This window comes from Propithecus coquereli, unplaced genomic scaffold (assembly GCF_000956105.1).
Source record: "Propithecus coquereli isolate 6110/MARCELLA unplaced genomic scaffold, Pcoq_1.0 Scaffold41, whole genome shotgun sequence".
Taxonomy (NCBI): Eukaryota; Metazoa; Chordata; class Mammalia; order Primates; family Indriidae; genus Propithecus; species Propithecus coquereli.
Genome location: NW_012149841.1, coordinates 5,721,844 through 5,739,475, shown reverse-complemented (window position 1 = coordinate 5,739,475; position 17,632 = coordinate 5,721,844). Strand labels below are relative to the sequence as shown.

At 36.8% G+C, this 17,632-nt stretch overlaps 2 protein-coding genes across 2 annotated transcripts in view; one reads left to right on the top strand and one right to left on the bottom strand.

Annotated features, from left to right (window-relative positions):
• Positions 1–4,698, bottom strand: part of LOC105817416 (structural maintenance of chromosomes protein 6) — a 59,445-nt gene extending 54,747 nt beyond the window's left edge. The window contains exon 1 of the mRNA XM_012653102.1: positions 4,466–4,698. The gene's annotated coding sequence lies outside the window, so the exon portion shown is untranslated. The remainder of the gene's footprint in view (positions 1–4,465) is intronic.
• A 7,711-nt stretch (positions 4,699–12,409) lies between these two features.
• GEN1 (GEN1 Holliday junction 5' flap endonuclease) overlaps positions 12,410–17,632 on the top strand; it is a 22,721-nt gene continuing 17,498 nt past the window's right edge. The window contains exons 1-3 of the mRNA XM_012653066.1: positions 12,410–12,570; positions 13,257–13,443; positions 15,955–16,131. Of these exons, the coding sequence (XP_012508520.1) occupies positions 12,410–12,570; positions 13,257–13,443; positions 15,955–16,131 (525 nt within the window). The remainder of the gene's footprint in view (positions 12,571–13,256; positions 13,444–15,954; positions 16,132–17,632) is intronic.

Below are 17,632 nucleotides of genomic sequence, written 5' to 3'. Positions count from 1 at the left end.
ACTATCGCTCCAGCCCAGTAGTCATTGTAACTAAGGAAACAGCTCTGATTAAGTTCTAGGTCTGAGTCTTTGTGTCCATGGCCCAGTATGCACGGGGGCAGCTCTCAAAGGTTGTGATCTCTTAAAAAGTACTAAGGACCTCAAAGAGTTTTTGCTTCTATCTATTGATATTTACCATATTAGAAACTGAAGCTAAGAAACTTTTAAAACAAAGAACACAGGAGTACACATTCCATCAGTCAGAGCAATGACATCTTGCAAGTCATATAACCTCTGGAAAACTCCACTGTACATTCTTAAGAGAACAACAGCAAAAAAGACAAATAACATCTTATGATGATTATGATTATTTATGAAAACAAATTCTGGCCTTGTAGACCCCTTGCAAGAATCTCATGGATTCCTGGACAACACTTTACAAACTACTGCTACAGGGGATACTCTAAGCAAGTCCATGATACTGTGCCATAAATTATAAGGCACAGTCAGCAAGCAATAAAGTTAGAGCAGTGGGAAAAGAATGGACCACAGATGGACTTGTAGAATCCTCACATTCAAAGCGTGGTCTAAGGACCAGCAAGCAGCATCTATGTCTTCCCGGAACTTACTAGATATTCAGAACCTCAGGCCCCACCCTAGGCCAACTAAATGAGAATCTTTAACAAGACTTCAGATGATTCATAAGCACATTAAAATTTGAGAAGAATTGTTATAAACCACATAAAGAACTGGGACTTTTTATCCTATCCTGAAGGCAACAAAGAGCCTATTATGATAAATAAAATACCATTTAAAAGGCATATTAATTAACATCCAAAGGACATTTAACCTAAACAAATGCCTTTCAAGACAATATTACCATTACAGTCACAACTACATAATATTCAGCATCATTTTTACAAATAATTTAATGCTTATTTTGAATCTCTTATAGAAGTCAAAACTTCAAATCAAACATATTTTTCAAAGTATTTAATAACAAGAATCAACATATAATAGCTTCAGCTTATTGTTAATTTAAATTTCCTAAGATACTACCAGACCATTATTTTTCCAATGACACTTTCTTCTTTACTACTCATCCTCTATTTCCTTCTTAATTAATGAGAATTTATTTATTTTAGAAAAGCAAAGACAAAGCATTACTGTTTGGTTTACCTGACATTAAATGCCTTTTAAACAGTTTTTATTAATGCCTGATATATAATCTTGCAGTTAGCAGGCACTCAGACTTCAGCTGACTGATACGTAAAAGGGAAAATGTGGTGTGCTTCCCGCAATGAATGTCAGATTCTATACTACAGAAAAGATAGTACACTCGAACACTACATGATGACAATGTTTGCTGAGCATGACATGGGATTTGCAGTTTGCTATTAGGTTGCCAAGGTAACTTGTATCTAACAGACAATGAAGGATCCTACCTTTTAAAATAGGAATCAATTTGCAATTTAATGATGGATTTTCAAAAACAGATATAAATGACAGAGTTAGATACAAATTTAAACAGTAAAATTGTTTCCAATATGCTAAAGAGACCTATTTCTAGATGCAAAGGAATACACAAAAGCTTCTCTGGGAGTTTCAATATATCCATAAAGCTCTTCATAATTTTTAATATTTGCTTAATTAGTTATTTATAATTTAAAAACATCAGACTTAAAGAACAATACTACTTCTCCCTTATAGGAAAAAGAAGGGACAATGAAGACCATCAATAAAATAATAAGTTCAAGAAGAAAAATCAATAACTGTGAGTTCATTACAGCATGTAGATGCATAGAAAATTTGATAGAAATCAAATGCATTTTAACAGAATCCTAAATTTTAAAAAGTATCTAATAATTCATACTTCCCATTAATATCAAAGTAGGAACTAAGAATAGTGACAAGCATAACAGAATTATCAATAGAAAATGTTGGTTTTGTTTTTAAAAAAGGTAAATTACTGCTACTTCTGAATCTGCCCTGGACTGTGTTTACCTCATCCCCAATTCTGCTCTTCCCACCACAAGACATTTATTCTACATTAAACTCTCATTTTTAATGTTCTGAATTAAGTATACTCCTTGGAATATATCACAAAATCATGAGACTCACCAGATAAGAAATAATATTTATGTAAAAAAATTTGTAAGTCCATCCATCAAAGATTTCAGGATCAGCAAAAGCACAGTATTTCAGATAACAAAATTTGAACACTTGGATTTGTGTTTTGAAAATATCTCTGTGGCCTCAATGTACAGGACAGATGAAACAGTAAGAATAGTGGCAGAAGAGACCAGTTTCTAAATGATGAGGGGCTAGACAAAAGCAGTGGTAGTATCAGGGATGAAGGTAAAAAATGAAACCAAGAGATTTAAAGACTGGGTAAAATGGGTGAGCAGAATTAACATTTGTTGAATAACTATTACTTAGCTTCTGAGATGAACACTTTATTTGCTTTGATCCTCAACATTCTTATGAACTAAACATTGCCGTTATGTTAAAAAAGGGGAAAGTGAAGCTCAAGTGAACGTCTTGAACTTACGTAGCCACAACTAAGCTCTAACTTATAAAGGATTATAGAGCTATAACTTAGCAGAGCCCAGGATCCAAATCCAGGTTTGTCAAAACACATAGTCAAACCTCTTTAATGTCCACATTCCTACTGGCATAAACAACTGAGTTTAATTGACAGTTTAATTGTTCACAGGCAGGGGAAATTGTCTATTAATGTGTTCTTTATCTTCATCTTCCTGTTTATCCTTCCTTAAAACTACAAAAAAGATTTTATTATCATGTGTCCTTCTAATGGGACCATTAAAGTTAATCAAAACTGTGAGGTTGCTTTCTAAAATTTCATTTTGTGTTTCCTCTTCACACTCACGCCAAATGCCATTATAAGCAGACAGAGCAAGTTCAGAAAGGAGGGAGGAAAAAGTAAGTTTTGTTTGAAAACACTAAGTTTGAAATGCTCCTAGGACACTGAGATAGAGAGGCCAATAGGTAGTAAAATATACTCTGCAATAGAGGAGGATTTGGGAGTGGAACTAAGAAAGATGTATTTGGTGACCAAGGAAAGTACGTTGAGTGAGGAGAAATGTAACTTATTTAACTAGTGAATCAAAAATGCTAACATTAATATAAGTGACTAACCTTGACCCTCCGTCAGCTGGACACAAGTTTGTATATATATAACTGTGGCATTTAATTATGTCTTAAATATAATGCATGCTATTATGGTAAAATCTTGAGTCATTTATTAATTCTGAAAGTAAGCCAAGTACATCTTTGATTAATTTGCCTGTGGTCTAGAAATGATACTCGAGATTAAGGCAGGTTTTATCTGTAATTCTACAGACTAGGTACTCTGCCAAATATACTGAGCAAAATAAACCCTTAGGGAATAAAACTTGTTTTTCACTGTAACAACTTTAACACACCATTTGTACTTTTGCCAAGCTCAATACTAAATGTTTTATACTAATTGTAGATAGATAAATAAATATAGATGTCTAACTATGTAACTTTCTCTTTCTCTCTCTCTGTCTCCACATATTTAAGAATCCTGTTAGGTTCAGTCATTCCTCAGTATCCATGGGAGATTAGTTCCATGATGATACACTTCCACCCTCTGGGATACCCAAATCCACAGATGTTCAAGTCTCTTATATAAAGCGGCATAGTATTTGCATATAACCTACGCACCCATCATATACCTTAAGTCATTTCTATATTACTTATGATACCTCATACAAGGCAAATGCTATGTAAACCGTTGTTATATCATATTGTTTAGGGAATAATGACCCAAAAGTCTGTACATATTCAGTACAAATGCAACCATCCATTTTTTTTCCTTTGGAATATTTTCGATCCCTTGGTTAAGCAACACACTAACGGTCTCCAAACTTTTCTGTACTTGCACCCATTAAGGAAAAGAACTTTTGAATACACATTCTCATATAAAACCATTATTCTGTATACTTCATACAGTAATGGAAATGACATGAGGTAAATCTAAGTATAAAGTTCTAATATGCTCCCTCCCCACCCGTATACCCATGGAACTGACTGCAGGCCATTGCACATGCTATTGAACATTTTAAGACTACACAGCAGCCACCAAAGTCAGGGAATCTATAAAAGTCCAAAGTAGCTTGGCTTTAAAACACTGGCGTTTAGTCTATTCATGAAGCATACAGAGAGTAGTAAGAGCTCACATAACTATAACTTCTGTCTTCAGGTTTAAACATCCAATAGTTGCTGTTTACGAGAATTATCACAGTATTACCTCAAGCCCTATTGCTCCTACAGCCGTTCCCTACCCCGAAGTCCTGTTTTCTGTTTCTAAATTAGGGAAAAGAAATGCCATCAAAAAACCTTCAAACATCACGATTTAATTTTTCTAGATAACACAGTTTGCGTTTTCATGAAACTGGGATTTAACGACAAATCCAATTTGACTGATATTCGCACATACCCTTTAAACACTTAAGTTGCTTCCTGTGAGGTATCGTCAGATACGTGACAAGAGCCCACTTCCTGACCCCAACTTCACCCCAGACCCCGACCCCCTCAAGCTCCTTGCCAAAGCCCGAGGGCCGTCTGGGGACTGTAGCCAAGAGGGAGGGAGGGGCCCCGCGCAGACCGCCAAGTTTCCCGCGGCTGAGGAGACCTGAGCCGCCTGCGGAGAGCGCGCGAAGATCCCGCCAGCCGGCTCTAGGGACCTGCGTCTTCTGTCCGGGCCCGCCGGGGGGGGCCCCTGGACACCGCCGCAGCTCCGATGACCCGGCCGCTCCCCGGTGCGCTGGGGGTCGCCAGCCAAGGAGGCGCGGGCGGGGGATGAACCCCGGGGCAAGGGAAAGCAACAGCGCGCGCCTTCACCCTACCGCCAACAAGTCGTAATCTCCCAAAGGAACACGATCGGCGGGGCTGTCGTGGTGCGACCGGACGCTTAGGCCACCCTGAGGGCGTCTCGGCCTCGGCTGAGTGCCGCTGGCCCACCAGGAACCGCCCGCCCGCAACGGAAGGCAGGAGTCCGGCCGCCCGGGCGCCCACCGCGGGACAGTCCGCGCCTGCGCCCCGCCCTCCCTCCCCCGCGGGACTCCGCCCGCGCCTGCGCAGTTCGGGGATTTCGCACCACTGGAGTGTGAGAACGGGCCGGAAGTGCCCCTGGGCGGGCGGGGGAACTGGTAGGTGCTCGCCGGTCGGGGCGGCTGGATGCGGGTGAGGCGGGTGATTTGCCTAAGTGAAAGGGAAGACAACTGGGCGCCCCCAGCAACAGGTCTACGCATGCGTTCACCGAGCCGGCTGGAAGCCAGGAAGGGAAAACCGAGAGCGCGCCCCGGGGGAAAAGGGGACAGTCACTTCCCGGAAGGGGCGGGGCCTCACGGCCTGGGGCGCCGAATTCGAAAGTCTTCCAGGAGCTTATCAGGCCAGGCCGCTGAGCCCCAACGCTAGTCTTGCTTGGGAAAGAAAAGAGGACTTTTTTCAGAAAATTCAGAAACTTGGAGGCAGCAGTAGCTAGGATTCAGGCCAAACTGGTAAATGACGAAGGGGCTTCTTCCAAAACCTAGGAGGAAGTGTCCGGGTAAGTCCCGCGGGACGGTGAAGAGACAGCACCTCCGCGGAGGTCCTGCTGGTTCCTTTGACACACCAGGTGGGACGATCTTTGTGTTTGCCTCCCCTTCAAAGACACCGTCAGTGGCTGCCTTTGAATGAAGTAGAAGTCCGAAACTAGCTGCCGGGCGGCGATCTGGCCCCTGCTTCCCGAGCCTGGTCTCTCGCGCCGGCCCTGCGGGCTGCCTCCGCCTGGGGAGAATGCGTGTTGGCCGGCGGCGACGCGCTGGGCCTAGGCGGCTGGGTCCGGATTGTCCTTCCCCGGGGCGCACGATGGGGCTAACTCCCACGCCTCGTTAAGCCCATTCCGAGCGAGCACTTCCTGATCCCCATCGGCAAACTTGGTGTTCTCTTTTCCGTGTTAACATTGTATTTTGGTACTCTGTACCATGTTCATTTAAAGAAACCTGTACTTTGGTAATAGTTCTACTATGGTAATTAAGGTATTGTAGTTTATTTGCAGTCTTCCTTTCCCGTGTGCTAGCCTAGAATATAAACCTCAATAAATATAGAACTAATGAAGTTTAACTTTCTTGGCTTAGCTTTCAGTGCCCTTCTAAACCAGAAACTAACCTACCCCTTCAGTCTTTACACAACCCTTCGCATGAATATGCTGGATGTTGCCAAGTAACCTACTTTTTGTACTCCAAAATCTTCTCTTCTTGATGGGTAAAAAATGGCATTTACTTCCACCTCACTCCACCCCAAATAAATTGATGTTAAACCTCTGGCCTCCAGTAATGGAATTCCTTCCATTAAAGTCACCTGTTATTTCTAATAGTAACCAAGTATTAATATGTCAGTATATGATATTCCTATTGTGGCCGTAGCCGTGAATCAGTGAAAAATATGACAAAGTCAGAATAGACTAAGACATTTGTCCTACATGGTTCTTGTTGGTAACCAATGGGAAACACAGTTGGGAGGTCCCTACTTAGATGTCACTTCCTTCAGGAAGCCTTCCTTGATGCCCAAGACTTAGGCAGGACACCTTTTTTATATAATCCCATAGCTTGCTCTTCTTACCTCTGGACCTGTACTCATCACATGGTTATAATGCCCTTTTAATTGGCAATCTCACTTACCCTACTAAGATTCTTAATGCAGAGCTTGATCTTCCATCCTTGTAGCTCCAGCACCTTGAAACATTCCTGGTAAATAGTAGGCATTTAATAAGTGTTTATAGATAACAAGTTAAGCCTGGGTTATATTATGCCTCAAAGTTTAAGCTACATTCATATGAAAATAAAACCGAAAAAATAATTTTAAATAACAGCATTAATTAGTGAAATTATGTGTTAAATCCTATACAGTACAATCTTGCCCTGAAATAAAGTTTACACCATTTATCACCTTTTATATGAAAATATGCTCATCTTAACGGGAATTGGAAAATTTAAGTATTTCCTGCTTTATTGTCAATGTAGATTTTCTACTGTTTTTGCTTAAAGCTGAAATAAATTGGAAACTGTTGCTTTAATAAAATGTGTATTTTTACATAAATCAAGCCATGACCTCTTTTATGTTCTTTAAATTTGATTCATTAGTGGAATTAACAACGTTCTGTGTTTTTCTCACCTCATTCAGTTTTATAATTAACCAATAAAATCTTATTAGCTTTTAAGGAAGTTTTAGGAGCATAAATTGATTTATGGGCACCATATGGTTACATCAAAGGATTTGTTTTGTTTTAACTTGTAGTGGATTTTTAAGCCATTTCTTTAAGCTAGAAATTTATGTTCTTTCTACCAAGCAAAAATTTCTAAAATCGTGATTTCTTTTGTATTCCAAGCTGCCAAAATTGGTCATGAGATTCAAAGGATATTAGGATCTTGTAATTCATCTGGTTTATTTTAATACCTCTCATTTTGTAGAAAGGTTAAATGTCTCCCCAAGGCCATACAGCTGATGAGTTGTATATCCAAGACCAAAATCCTAGGCTTTCTATCCCAAGTCCAGTGCTCTTTTCACTAAATTAAAATAATTAAAACCACTCATAGGTTATAAAGTTGTTTGATATGTGTTCTGACATTGATTCACATAAGTAAGCTAAATAAATTGAAGCCGTTAATAGCTTATAAAGTTACTTGCTATGTGTTATTCTGAGTTTTTTGATTAACATAAGTATTCTTGTGTCACAAATACTTCTTAGAAATTGTGAGGATGTTAGGAGATGCTTCTTTTTATATGTGATATATATCGTTTGACCAGATTGACACGAATAAAATTATTACATTATAAAAGATTTGACTGGGGACTCAACAAATCCCACACTACAAATTTCAAATTTCACTTATTACAAAATAGAAAGCAAAACAAAATTATACATAGTTTTTGGTGGAAATAATATGTGTAGTGTTTTTAAATTTTATTTAATGCTGAGCTACATCCAAGTAACTATATCAGGTTATTTATTACCTCATTCAAGAATCATCTGTTTTATCTTTCAGTGTAGTCATACTTTAATATCTTTAAAGCTGTTGCATTCTGTCCTTTTTTGGAATTTTATATGCTTTTACAGTCTTAACTACTTAACTGCTGCTTTATATCACTTCAGAGGAACTGCTGGTGCAAAGAAAATGTGACAAGGAATAGAAAACAATATAGAAATTTTGGATTAACTGCATTCTTAAAATATGGAACTCTTTTTAATAAAACATACATTTCAGTTAAGTTTCCTCTTTCAGAATTATTGAAGTATTCTTTTAATGTTCTGCTTTTATGAGTGTTCTGCAGAACAAGCATGTATTTTTAACCTTAAACAACTTAGGTTGTAGATCTATTGAAGATAATGCTTAAATAGTATTTTAAAAGAATATATTACATTTGGAAGACATATAATTTTACATTAACATTTTTTGCATTTTGCAACTGTTTATAAGATACATGGGGACTGTAGGTTAAGGTTCCAAAGTGTTGTAAAAGGCTTTGAGATAGATAAAAGAATATGGTGACCAGAAGGACTGGTAATAAAAGACATTTTTCTAGAAAATGTCACATAACTAAGGGAAAGTGGAGAAGAGGATACTTTAGCACAGAGTAAAAGTCAAGTTTTACTTTCTGGGAAATAACAAATAATTCTGTTACAGACTTTTTTTTTTTTTTGCCTATGTGATTTATATCAGCTGTGTTTAAATAGCCATTATTATAGCTTTATAGTCCTTACATTTTTAAAATATAGCCCAAATAGATGTCCTAGGTATATGTCTCAGGTAGACATTGTTCAGCTGCTGTAATTATTTTATAACATAACCATGGTTAGTCATTCTTTAAACCAGGTTTATTTCTGACAAAAACTAATGTGAAAAATGAAGTTTTATATGTAATAATCATATTAAAGATATTATTTATGGGTTTAGTTAAAAGCTTTCTTTATCTTGCTGAAGGGATCCAATAATAGAATCAGTTCAGAACTTATTTTTTTTTCCAGGAATGGCTACCACTAGTGAAAAATATATTCCATTAGAGTCTTTACAGAATGATCCTAATATACTTGAAATATTTTGAGAACTGCAGTTTGTAATATCAAGAATCTACCTCATCAGTATTTCTCTAATTTCTTTTTACCACAACCCTCAAAAGGAATACAATTTCTATCATTGTTCTATATAAAATGTACGTTTATGTGTGCCATCTTAAACAACATTGCACTAGGTGGCAATCGTCATTACTATTTATATATGCATAATCAACTTATGTAATGAAACACTGGAGACATGGTAGAAATGACTGAACCTTTGAACTGGAAGGACCAGGGAAAAGATGTGCCTTGCCCAAGTTCACACAACTAGTTCCTAGCCATTAGGCAATCTGAAGGAAACCAGAAAATGTGAATCTCTTTTCCCTCAAAAGGTCATATTGAAGTAGTATTTAATATTTAAGTACTCAAAATTTTGTAGAATATTGCTTTTTAATTTGACCCATGAATTATATGCAAATTTGTCACTTATTTAAGAAGCAAACCATTTAAAGATTTCTAGTTCATTTCCTTAACTCCTTATAGATAAGGTCACATTTTTTAAACTTTTTTTTAATTTGAAAAGTAATACATACATATGGTTATTAACAAAATATAACAACCCATTTTGAAGAGTAATTCTTGCCATCCCTGAACTGCAATCATCACTAATATCTATTTCATACTTGTTTTCATTTTCAAATGTGGAGACTTTTATTAGTACATACAGGTCTAGTTTTTTGTGTGTGTGTGTGTGTGTGTGTGTTTTGAGACGGAGTCTCATTGTGTTGCCTGGGCTAGAGTGCCATAGCGTCATTCTAGCTCACAGCAACCTCAAACTCCTGAGCTCAAGTGATCCCCTTGCCTCAGCCTCCCGAGTAGCTGGGACTACAGGCATGCGCCACCATGCCCGGCTAATTTTTTCTATATATTTTTAGTTGTCCAATTAATTTCTTTCTAATTTTAGTAGAGACGGGGTCTCGCTCTTGCTCAGGCTGGTTTCGAGCTCCTGAGCTCAAACAATCCACCCACCTCGGCCTCCCAGAGAGCTAGCCCGGCCACAGGTCTAGTTTTTATTTGCTATGTCATCTAATCCATTGTTTGAACATACCATAATTTACTTAATTTCTCTTCTACTGATGGAGATTTGGTTCTTCTCAGTGTCTTACTATTACAAGCAGTGCTACAGTGAATATTGTGTATAAATCTGTACACACCTAATAGCGTATCTTAAATTCCTAGAAGTATTGCCAAATAAAAAGATAACCTGCATTTCAGGTTTTGACCTCTAGAGTTGCAGTAACATTTAAATGAAATAAGATCAGTTATGATAACTCCAGAGAGAGGAATTGCATAATTTTCTTCAACAGCAGTCTGTTTCAGGATCCAACGTGAGCCACAAAAGGAAAGCAAAAGTATCAACAAGAACTTGCCCCTCAAACTTTATTTCTGAGTTTTACATGTTCTTATGGTTAATACCTTAAAAGTGGCATTTCCCTTCATAATAATGCATTAGAAAATATGTGCATCTATACTTTCTTTGCAGAATTAACCACAGCTTTTCACATTAATTCTGCATCTATAGGACAATGCTACACTCAAGCAATGGGGCTTTCTTATGTGAAATAGACAATATTAGCACTGGGCCACCATTAACTACAGAATGCTTTCTTTCTCATAGTTTAAATCTGTATAGTTTTCTTTGTACCGTGGCATCCGCAGGTATTTGTGCACTTCATGAAAATGAGTGTGTAGAATAATACTTACTGGGGGCACTAACCACATTATAAAATTAAGATTCAGAAAAACACTGAGAAAATGACAGCAACACTTCCAGCATTTATTTTCTTTGCACCCATATGCAATTTGAGAAAATTTACTTTTAGAATGGACTCTTTAAAGAAACAGACAATAATATAGTACTTTTTATTCAAAAGGTTTCTGCATAAAGGTGATAACCTTTTGACTTATATTCTTGTCTCCTTCCTTCTGTTTTTGGAATGAATTAAAGTCATTCAGAAGATAATCTGGCTGGGCGCAGTGGCTCACGCCTGTAATCCTAGCTTTCTGGGAGGATACCTGCAGCTCAGGGGTTCAACACCAGCCTGAGCACAGTGAGACCCTGTCTCTAGAAACAAGAAACAAAAAAAAAGACAAAAAAAAAAATACACAAAACCAGAGGATAATAATCTGGACTGTGTGTGTATAGTCAGACTGAATCTTCATTGCAAATGCTATATAATATCTTTATCAAAGGAACAGAAAAGCAGATACAGATGTTTAATGAGGAAAAGCTGGCCTATAGAAAACAGCAAAGTATGTTAATAGTAGCAGAGTTGAAGCCAATTTTGTTTTTATAATGTCATGTACGCAGAAAAAATTTTAACATTAGTTTTCTTCGAATAGTGGAACTATACGTGATTTTAAAAAGTTTTTTCTTTACGTTTTTATTTTTCCACAGTGAACATGTATGACCCTGTAATTTAAAAAGCCAATGCTCTTTTTAAAAAGATAATTCCATATTCCTCCATTTTCTGTCCCTTATTTCTTCTTCCCTCACTTCTCTATCAACATTTTCCTTCATTAACCCCCTTGTTTCTTTAGTTTATTTGCTTGTTTGCATGCTTCCTTGCTTTTGCTTTTTGTTTTTCCTGATTATCATAGAGAACTATTCCTATTCTCTCTTTAGGTCTTTAAATCAAGGAATGAATTCTCAAGTAGACAAAAATGATTTAAAGCATCCTTGTGGCCGGGCGCGGTGGCTCACGCCTGTAATCCTAGCACTTTGGAAGGCCGAGGCGGGCGGATTGTTTGAGCTCAGGAGTTCGAGACCAGCCTGAGCAAGAGCGAGACCCCATCTCTACTAAAAATAGAAAGAAATTAATCGGACAACTAAAAATATATAGAAAAAATTAGCCGGGCATGGTGGCGCATGCCTGTAGTCCCAGCTACTTGGGAGGCTGAGGCAGTAGGATCGCTTGAGCCCAGGAGTTTGAGGTTGCTGTGAGCTAGGATGACGCTACGGCACTCTAGCCCAGGCAACACAGTGAGACCCTGTCTCAAAAAAAATAAATAAATAAAACAAAAATAAAGCATCCTTGTATTTTCTACCCATCTCTGCATTTGTTAGCTGTTGTTATTAGATGAAACAAAGCAAGTTTACCACCATTCTTAATATTTCAGACATTCTTGATTCATTTTGAAAAGCTGACTAATGAAAGAAATGAGAATCCTCTATTTATGAATTGTCCTGAACTGGCTCATAATATATTGTTTGAATTCCTGTTCTGAGCTTCTGTTTCTTTTAACAGTATTTTGTAAAGTGTGACAGCAGATAATCACACCAGAATGGGAGTGAATGACTTGTGGCAAATTCTGGAGCCTGTTAAGCAACACATCCACTTGCATGATCTCAGCGGGAAAACCATTGCAGTTGATCTCAGTCTCTGGGTGTGTGAGGCACAGACAGTCAAAAAAATGATTGGAACTGTCATGAAGCCCCACCTCAGGTAGAGTAAAACTTCTTGGAGTAGAAATGTGTGATTGTATAAGTTAAGCAGTCTTGGTGTCTTGGTTTTGTTTCAATTTTTTTTCTTTTTTGTTGTTATTCTCTTACAATTTGAGATTTTCAAATATGTAACATGTCAAGCAAGATCTACCATCTTTGTATTGACATTTCGCAGATTTGTACCTCTTCCCGTTTGAGCTCCAGACTCACATATCTATCTCCTGCTTCACGTATCCACCAGGATGCGTCAGTTACTAAAAGCCAGAAACTGGGGAGACGTTGTCTCTCCCCTGCATCTAGTCCATCAGTAAGTCTTGCCAATTCTACTTCCAAAATAGACTCTGTGTTCACAAACTTCTCTCCGTGTTCAGAGGCACCACCTCAGTATATGCCAACCTCGTCTGTCATCTGTACTGCTGGAATGCCACCTTCCCTAGTTTCCCTCCCTCTGCTCTTGGCCTCCTCCTCCAAACCATTTTCCACGTAGCAATCAGAATAGTCAGAAATCTCTCTTGCTTAAAAATATTCAGTGGTTTTCCACTCCACTTAAAATCTTAATAAGTGAAATGTTATTGCATATAACATTTTGGATATGAGTCTAATGTTCTTGCCTTTATGTCATATTGCTATTTTGACTTTTGCTATCAGTATATGATGATTAATATATTACTAATTTATATATTTCAGGAACTTATTTTTTCGTATCTCATATTTAATGCAAATGGATGTAAAACTGATTTTTGTTATGGAAGGGGAGCCACCAAAGCTGAAAGCTGATGTCATAAACAAGAGGAATCAGATTCGGTATGGGCCTTCTGGAAAAACATGGTCTCAAAAAACAGGGAGATCACATTTTAAATCAGTCTTAAGAGAGGTGAGCATTCAGATTTGATTTAATGATTCTGATTTGAATTAAAGAGTACATTTTACTCTAACAAGTTTGTTATTTGTCATCTTTAATACTCAGTAACCTTATTGTGACCAGAAGTCCAATGTGGATAGAGAGAAGAGTTTACGTTTTAGAGTGAAACTGGCATGAATTCAAGTCCTAACACAAACATTTAGAGTCGTAACTTGTAATGGTTATGCAACGTGTTCAAAGCTATCAATCATTACCCCAACTGTATACATCATTTGCTTTTTTAGTGTTTCTGTATTATACATGAAACTATGATGAACTTTTTTGTGTGTAAATAACTTTTTCTTGTGATTTAAGGTTTTAGATAAAATTATCCAAAGTTAGATTGATAGAGCAAAGTTTTGGAATGATTTTATAGCTCTTGCTAATTACTTTCTACTACAGATGTGAGATAAGCAATTTTGGTACACCCACAAGAACACTGGATGTTAGGAGATTTATCTTTGTACTATTTAGTGTGCAGCAACGAAGATATTTCATTTAATATGTATTTGACCTTTAATGGTGAGCTTAAACATTTCACCTATTTTTAGTTCCTCTTTAGGTAATGACCATCATGTCCTTTACCTACTTATCTCTTGAGGTTTTAATTTTTCTTTCCTGCAAGTTCTTTTATTTAAGGATAAAAACCTTTTATCACATTTGCTCTGAGTTCATTTCCCTGTTTTTCTTTTTAATGTTAGTTAAAAATTACATTTCTTTTAGAAAGCACTGCATACGTTGTCATTTTTCTCCTCTTCTGAAATTTTTCCTATTTTCCATCCTTACGGGATTTTTTAAAATAGTTTTCAATTAGTGAATATTCCACTTTAATGACTATCAGTAGCTGAAGAAAATATCTGTACCGATTCTAATTATTTCTTATATAATCAGTTCCTGGAAATATCCATGGTCCTCAAACTTAAGATACTAAATGAAAAAGGATGTATAAAACAAAAAGCAATGTCCATCTCTTCTTAAGAAAATTCCTCCTTTCCTATTTCTTTATTGCAGTAATTATGGTGTTCTTAGGCATTTTGTGTCAGTTCAGGATTTCCTATCTATTATACATTTTCATATTTCTGTATTCTCAGTAGGCCATACCACCTCCTAAGCCACTGCCATCTTTTAGATATAATGATGAAACGCAAAGATTAGTCCTCCAATGCTACCTCCAACCTCCATCCCAGACATAGGGGAGGAAAAATTGCAACCAGTCTCATAGCAAATTCTGAGCTTATTCTTTGAAAAAAGTTGTAATGACAAATAGTGCAAGAAACTAAAATAACTTTATTGTGAAAGTATACCTCTTATCTAGGGGTAAGGTAAAAGCAACACTTGTAACAAAACTATCTCCCTAATTCACCTGGCCAAAGTCCTGAGGAGTAATTTCTTTCAACATAGTACTTTGTCTTTTTGAACTTTGTCCACCTTGGGCAACATCTGGCAGAGGTTTTTATTATGTAATATAGCATGTAAGCAGTTAGTCAAAACAAGAGATGATATTTACTCTATCAATCTAAAGAAACTACAAGTAAATAGCCTTTATTCCCCTGCCATACTCAGTATTCCCAATACAAAGAGAATTCATATTCCCAATACAGAGAGAATCCATACAGAGAATGAGCTAGATTGTAAGGCTAAACCACAAGCTACTTAACTGATTTAAAATCATAACCAAAAAAAAAAACACATAGCAGATTCTTTGTGCATCAGCAAAATGATATAATCATCCTGCACAGACAGTTGGTTTCCTAGGAGGATACCAACAACTGACCCCTGTGTGATTTCCCACAATATGAGAATTTCATTCTATAGGGAAGGCAAAATGAGAAAAAGAAGAAAACTTTAAGGCCTCAAGCCCAAATTGTGTAATAGCATCTTTTTTGGAAGCACTCATATTGGGCTATCATATGAGAAAAATTATTGTAGCTCTATGGCTATAAATCTTAATGTGATTATTATTTAAGGATATTTCCAAAATCTGAATACCATTAAACAAAACAATGAAAAGCAAATATGGATTATTCTGTAGTTGACATTAAAAATCTAACTTTTTATTACAGAAAATTTTAAATGAATACAAAAGTAACCGACCATCAGTCTTAAACAGTTATCGACTCTTGGCTCATCTTGTTTCATCTACACCCTTACTCACTTCCCTACTCCCATATTATTTTGAAGCAAATCCCAGCCATAATTGTATCACTTTCAATATTTCGGTACCATTCTCTAAAGGATGACTCTTAAAAAATAAAAAGAAACATAACCATGGTGTAATTTTTATCACACCTAAAAGTTCAGCAGTCATTCTTTAATGCTATCAAGTATTCCATCAGTGTTCAAATTTCAAGCGTTTCTTCAATATCATAATTTTTAAAACACCTAAATAATTACTATTAATATGCGTAATATAGAAGTAAGTTAAACACTGAAATTAGCAGTAAAAACATTGTTTAACTTCTTGCACCTACTTTTTGTTTGCAGTGCCTTGATATGCTAGAATGCTTAGGAATCCCCTGGGTTCAAGCTGCTGGGGAAGCTGAAGCCATGTGTGCTTACCTCAATGCTGGTGGTCACGTAGATGGCTGCCTCACCAATGATGGAGATGCCTTCCTTTATGGGGCCCAGACTGTTTACAGGAATTTCACTATGAATACAAAGGTATTTTTTTCTTTTTCAGCATTTGTTTACAAAATGTTTACCTTTTTAAAAAGGGCTGATTAAACAAAATAGTACATGTAAAATACTGTAATGCCTGGCACATAGCAATTACTAAACAAAATGTTTACTGTTATTAAAAAATCATCGTACATAGTTCATTCTCTTTGAAGTGTGGATTTATGTCCTGAGAACTTGACTTGTTTGTCTCACATGGTTTAATTGTAAGTCAGTTTCAATAATACATCACAAAATTGCATATGAAATGTATTGCTTTGGCCCGGAATCTCTAGTTTGGTGTGACCGTGATGTGATGTGATGTGACAAAGGTAGCTCTTGGCCTCCTGCTCCCACACTTCTTTGCCTATAAAACTTGCTAGCAGCAGTTGGAGCTGCCTGAGGAGGAGGCAGGGCAGGAAGGGTGAGGGCTTGCCTCTGATTTGCCCTGTCCTTTGCAGAAAGGGGGTGGGCACCTTTCTCAGCTTGTTCTATTCCCCACCCACACCCCCAGCCAGGGTTGGAAATGAAGGACTTTTTTAACCTTTTTTGTTTTTTAAAAATAAATCTTCAAAATCCAAAAAAAAAAAAATATGGGACTACTATATAGTCCCATAATTATGTTCCTACTGATCATCTCTGTATCTTTACAAATCCTTCATTTTACCTCTGTTCCCAAGAGAAGTATAACAGAGAATGGCATATAATTTTTTTAGTATTCAGTTTTAGTACTTCATTCTCAAAAACATCTCCAAATATGCAAGGAGAGATATACAAAGATGTTCCTCGTAGCATTGTTAATCATTACAGAAATCTGGCAAACAATCCAAATGCTCATTCATAGGGAAATGGTTAAATACTTTATAGTCCAGGTTCTCAGGCAGGAGGTACCGCCAGGAGACATTTTGGTCATAACAATTCAGGGTTGGGCAAGGGAGACTATAGACTTTTGATGGATTGCGTCCAAGCAAGCTAAACCTCCTGCAAATTGTGTTCTCTCTCCCAAAATGCTAATAGTGCCCCCACTGAGGAACATTGCCCCAGGGTCCATATGATGTAATACTAAGCAGTCATTAAAAAGCATATGTATTATTGACATAAAAGATATCCAGACATATTGGTGGGGAAAAATGTTGCAAGAGAGTATGTTTATGTAGCCCTACTTTTACTTAAAAATAAGTCAATAATAAATATTAGTATGTAAGTGTCAAGGAAATGAATTTTTTAGAAGAATATGTACTGAGCTATTGATGATAATTAACTTTAGGCAATAACAATTACAGAGAATGTTTACTGCATATAATATATTTTACAATGTTTAATTCTGTACGATGGAAATGTACTCTTTTTTTAGACACCAAAAAGTGATAAATGGAACAAGTTGATGACTATAGTTAATTTTTTAAGCCACTTTTAAAACTAGGACTTTATTTCCATATATTGAAGTATCAGATTTTATGAAGATTCTGGTGATCAGGATAATTTTCCTATTTAAATTTTTGTGAAT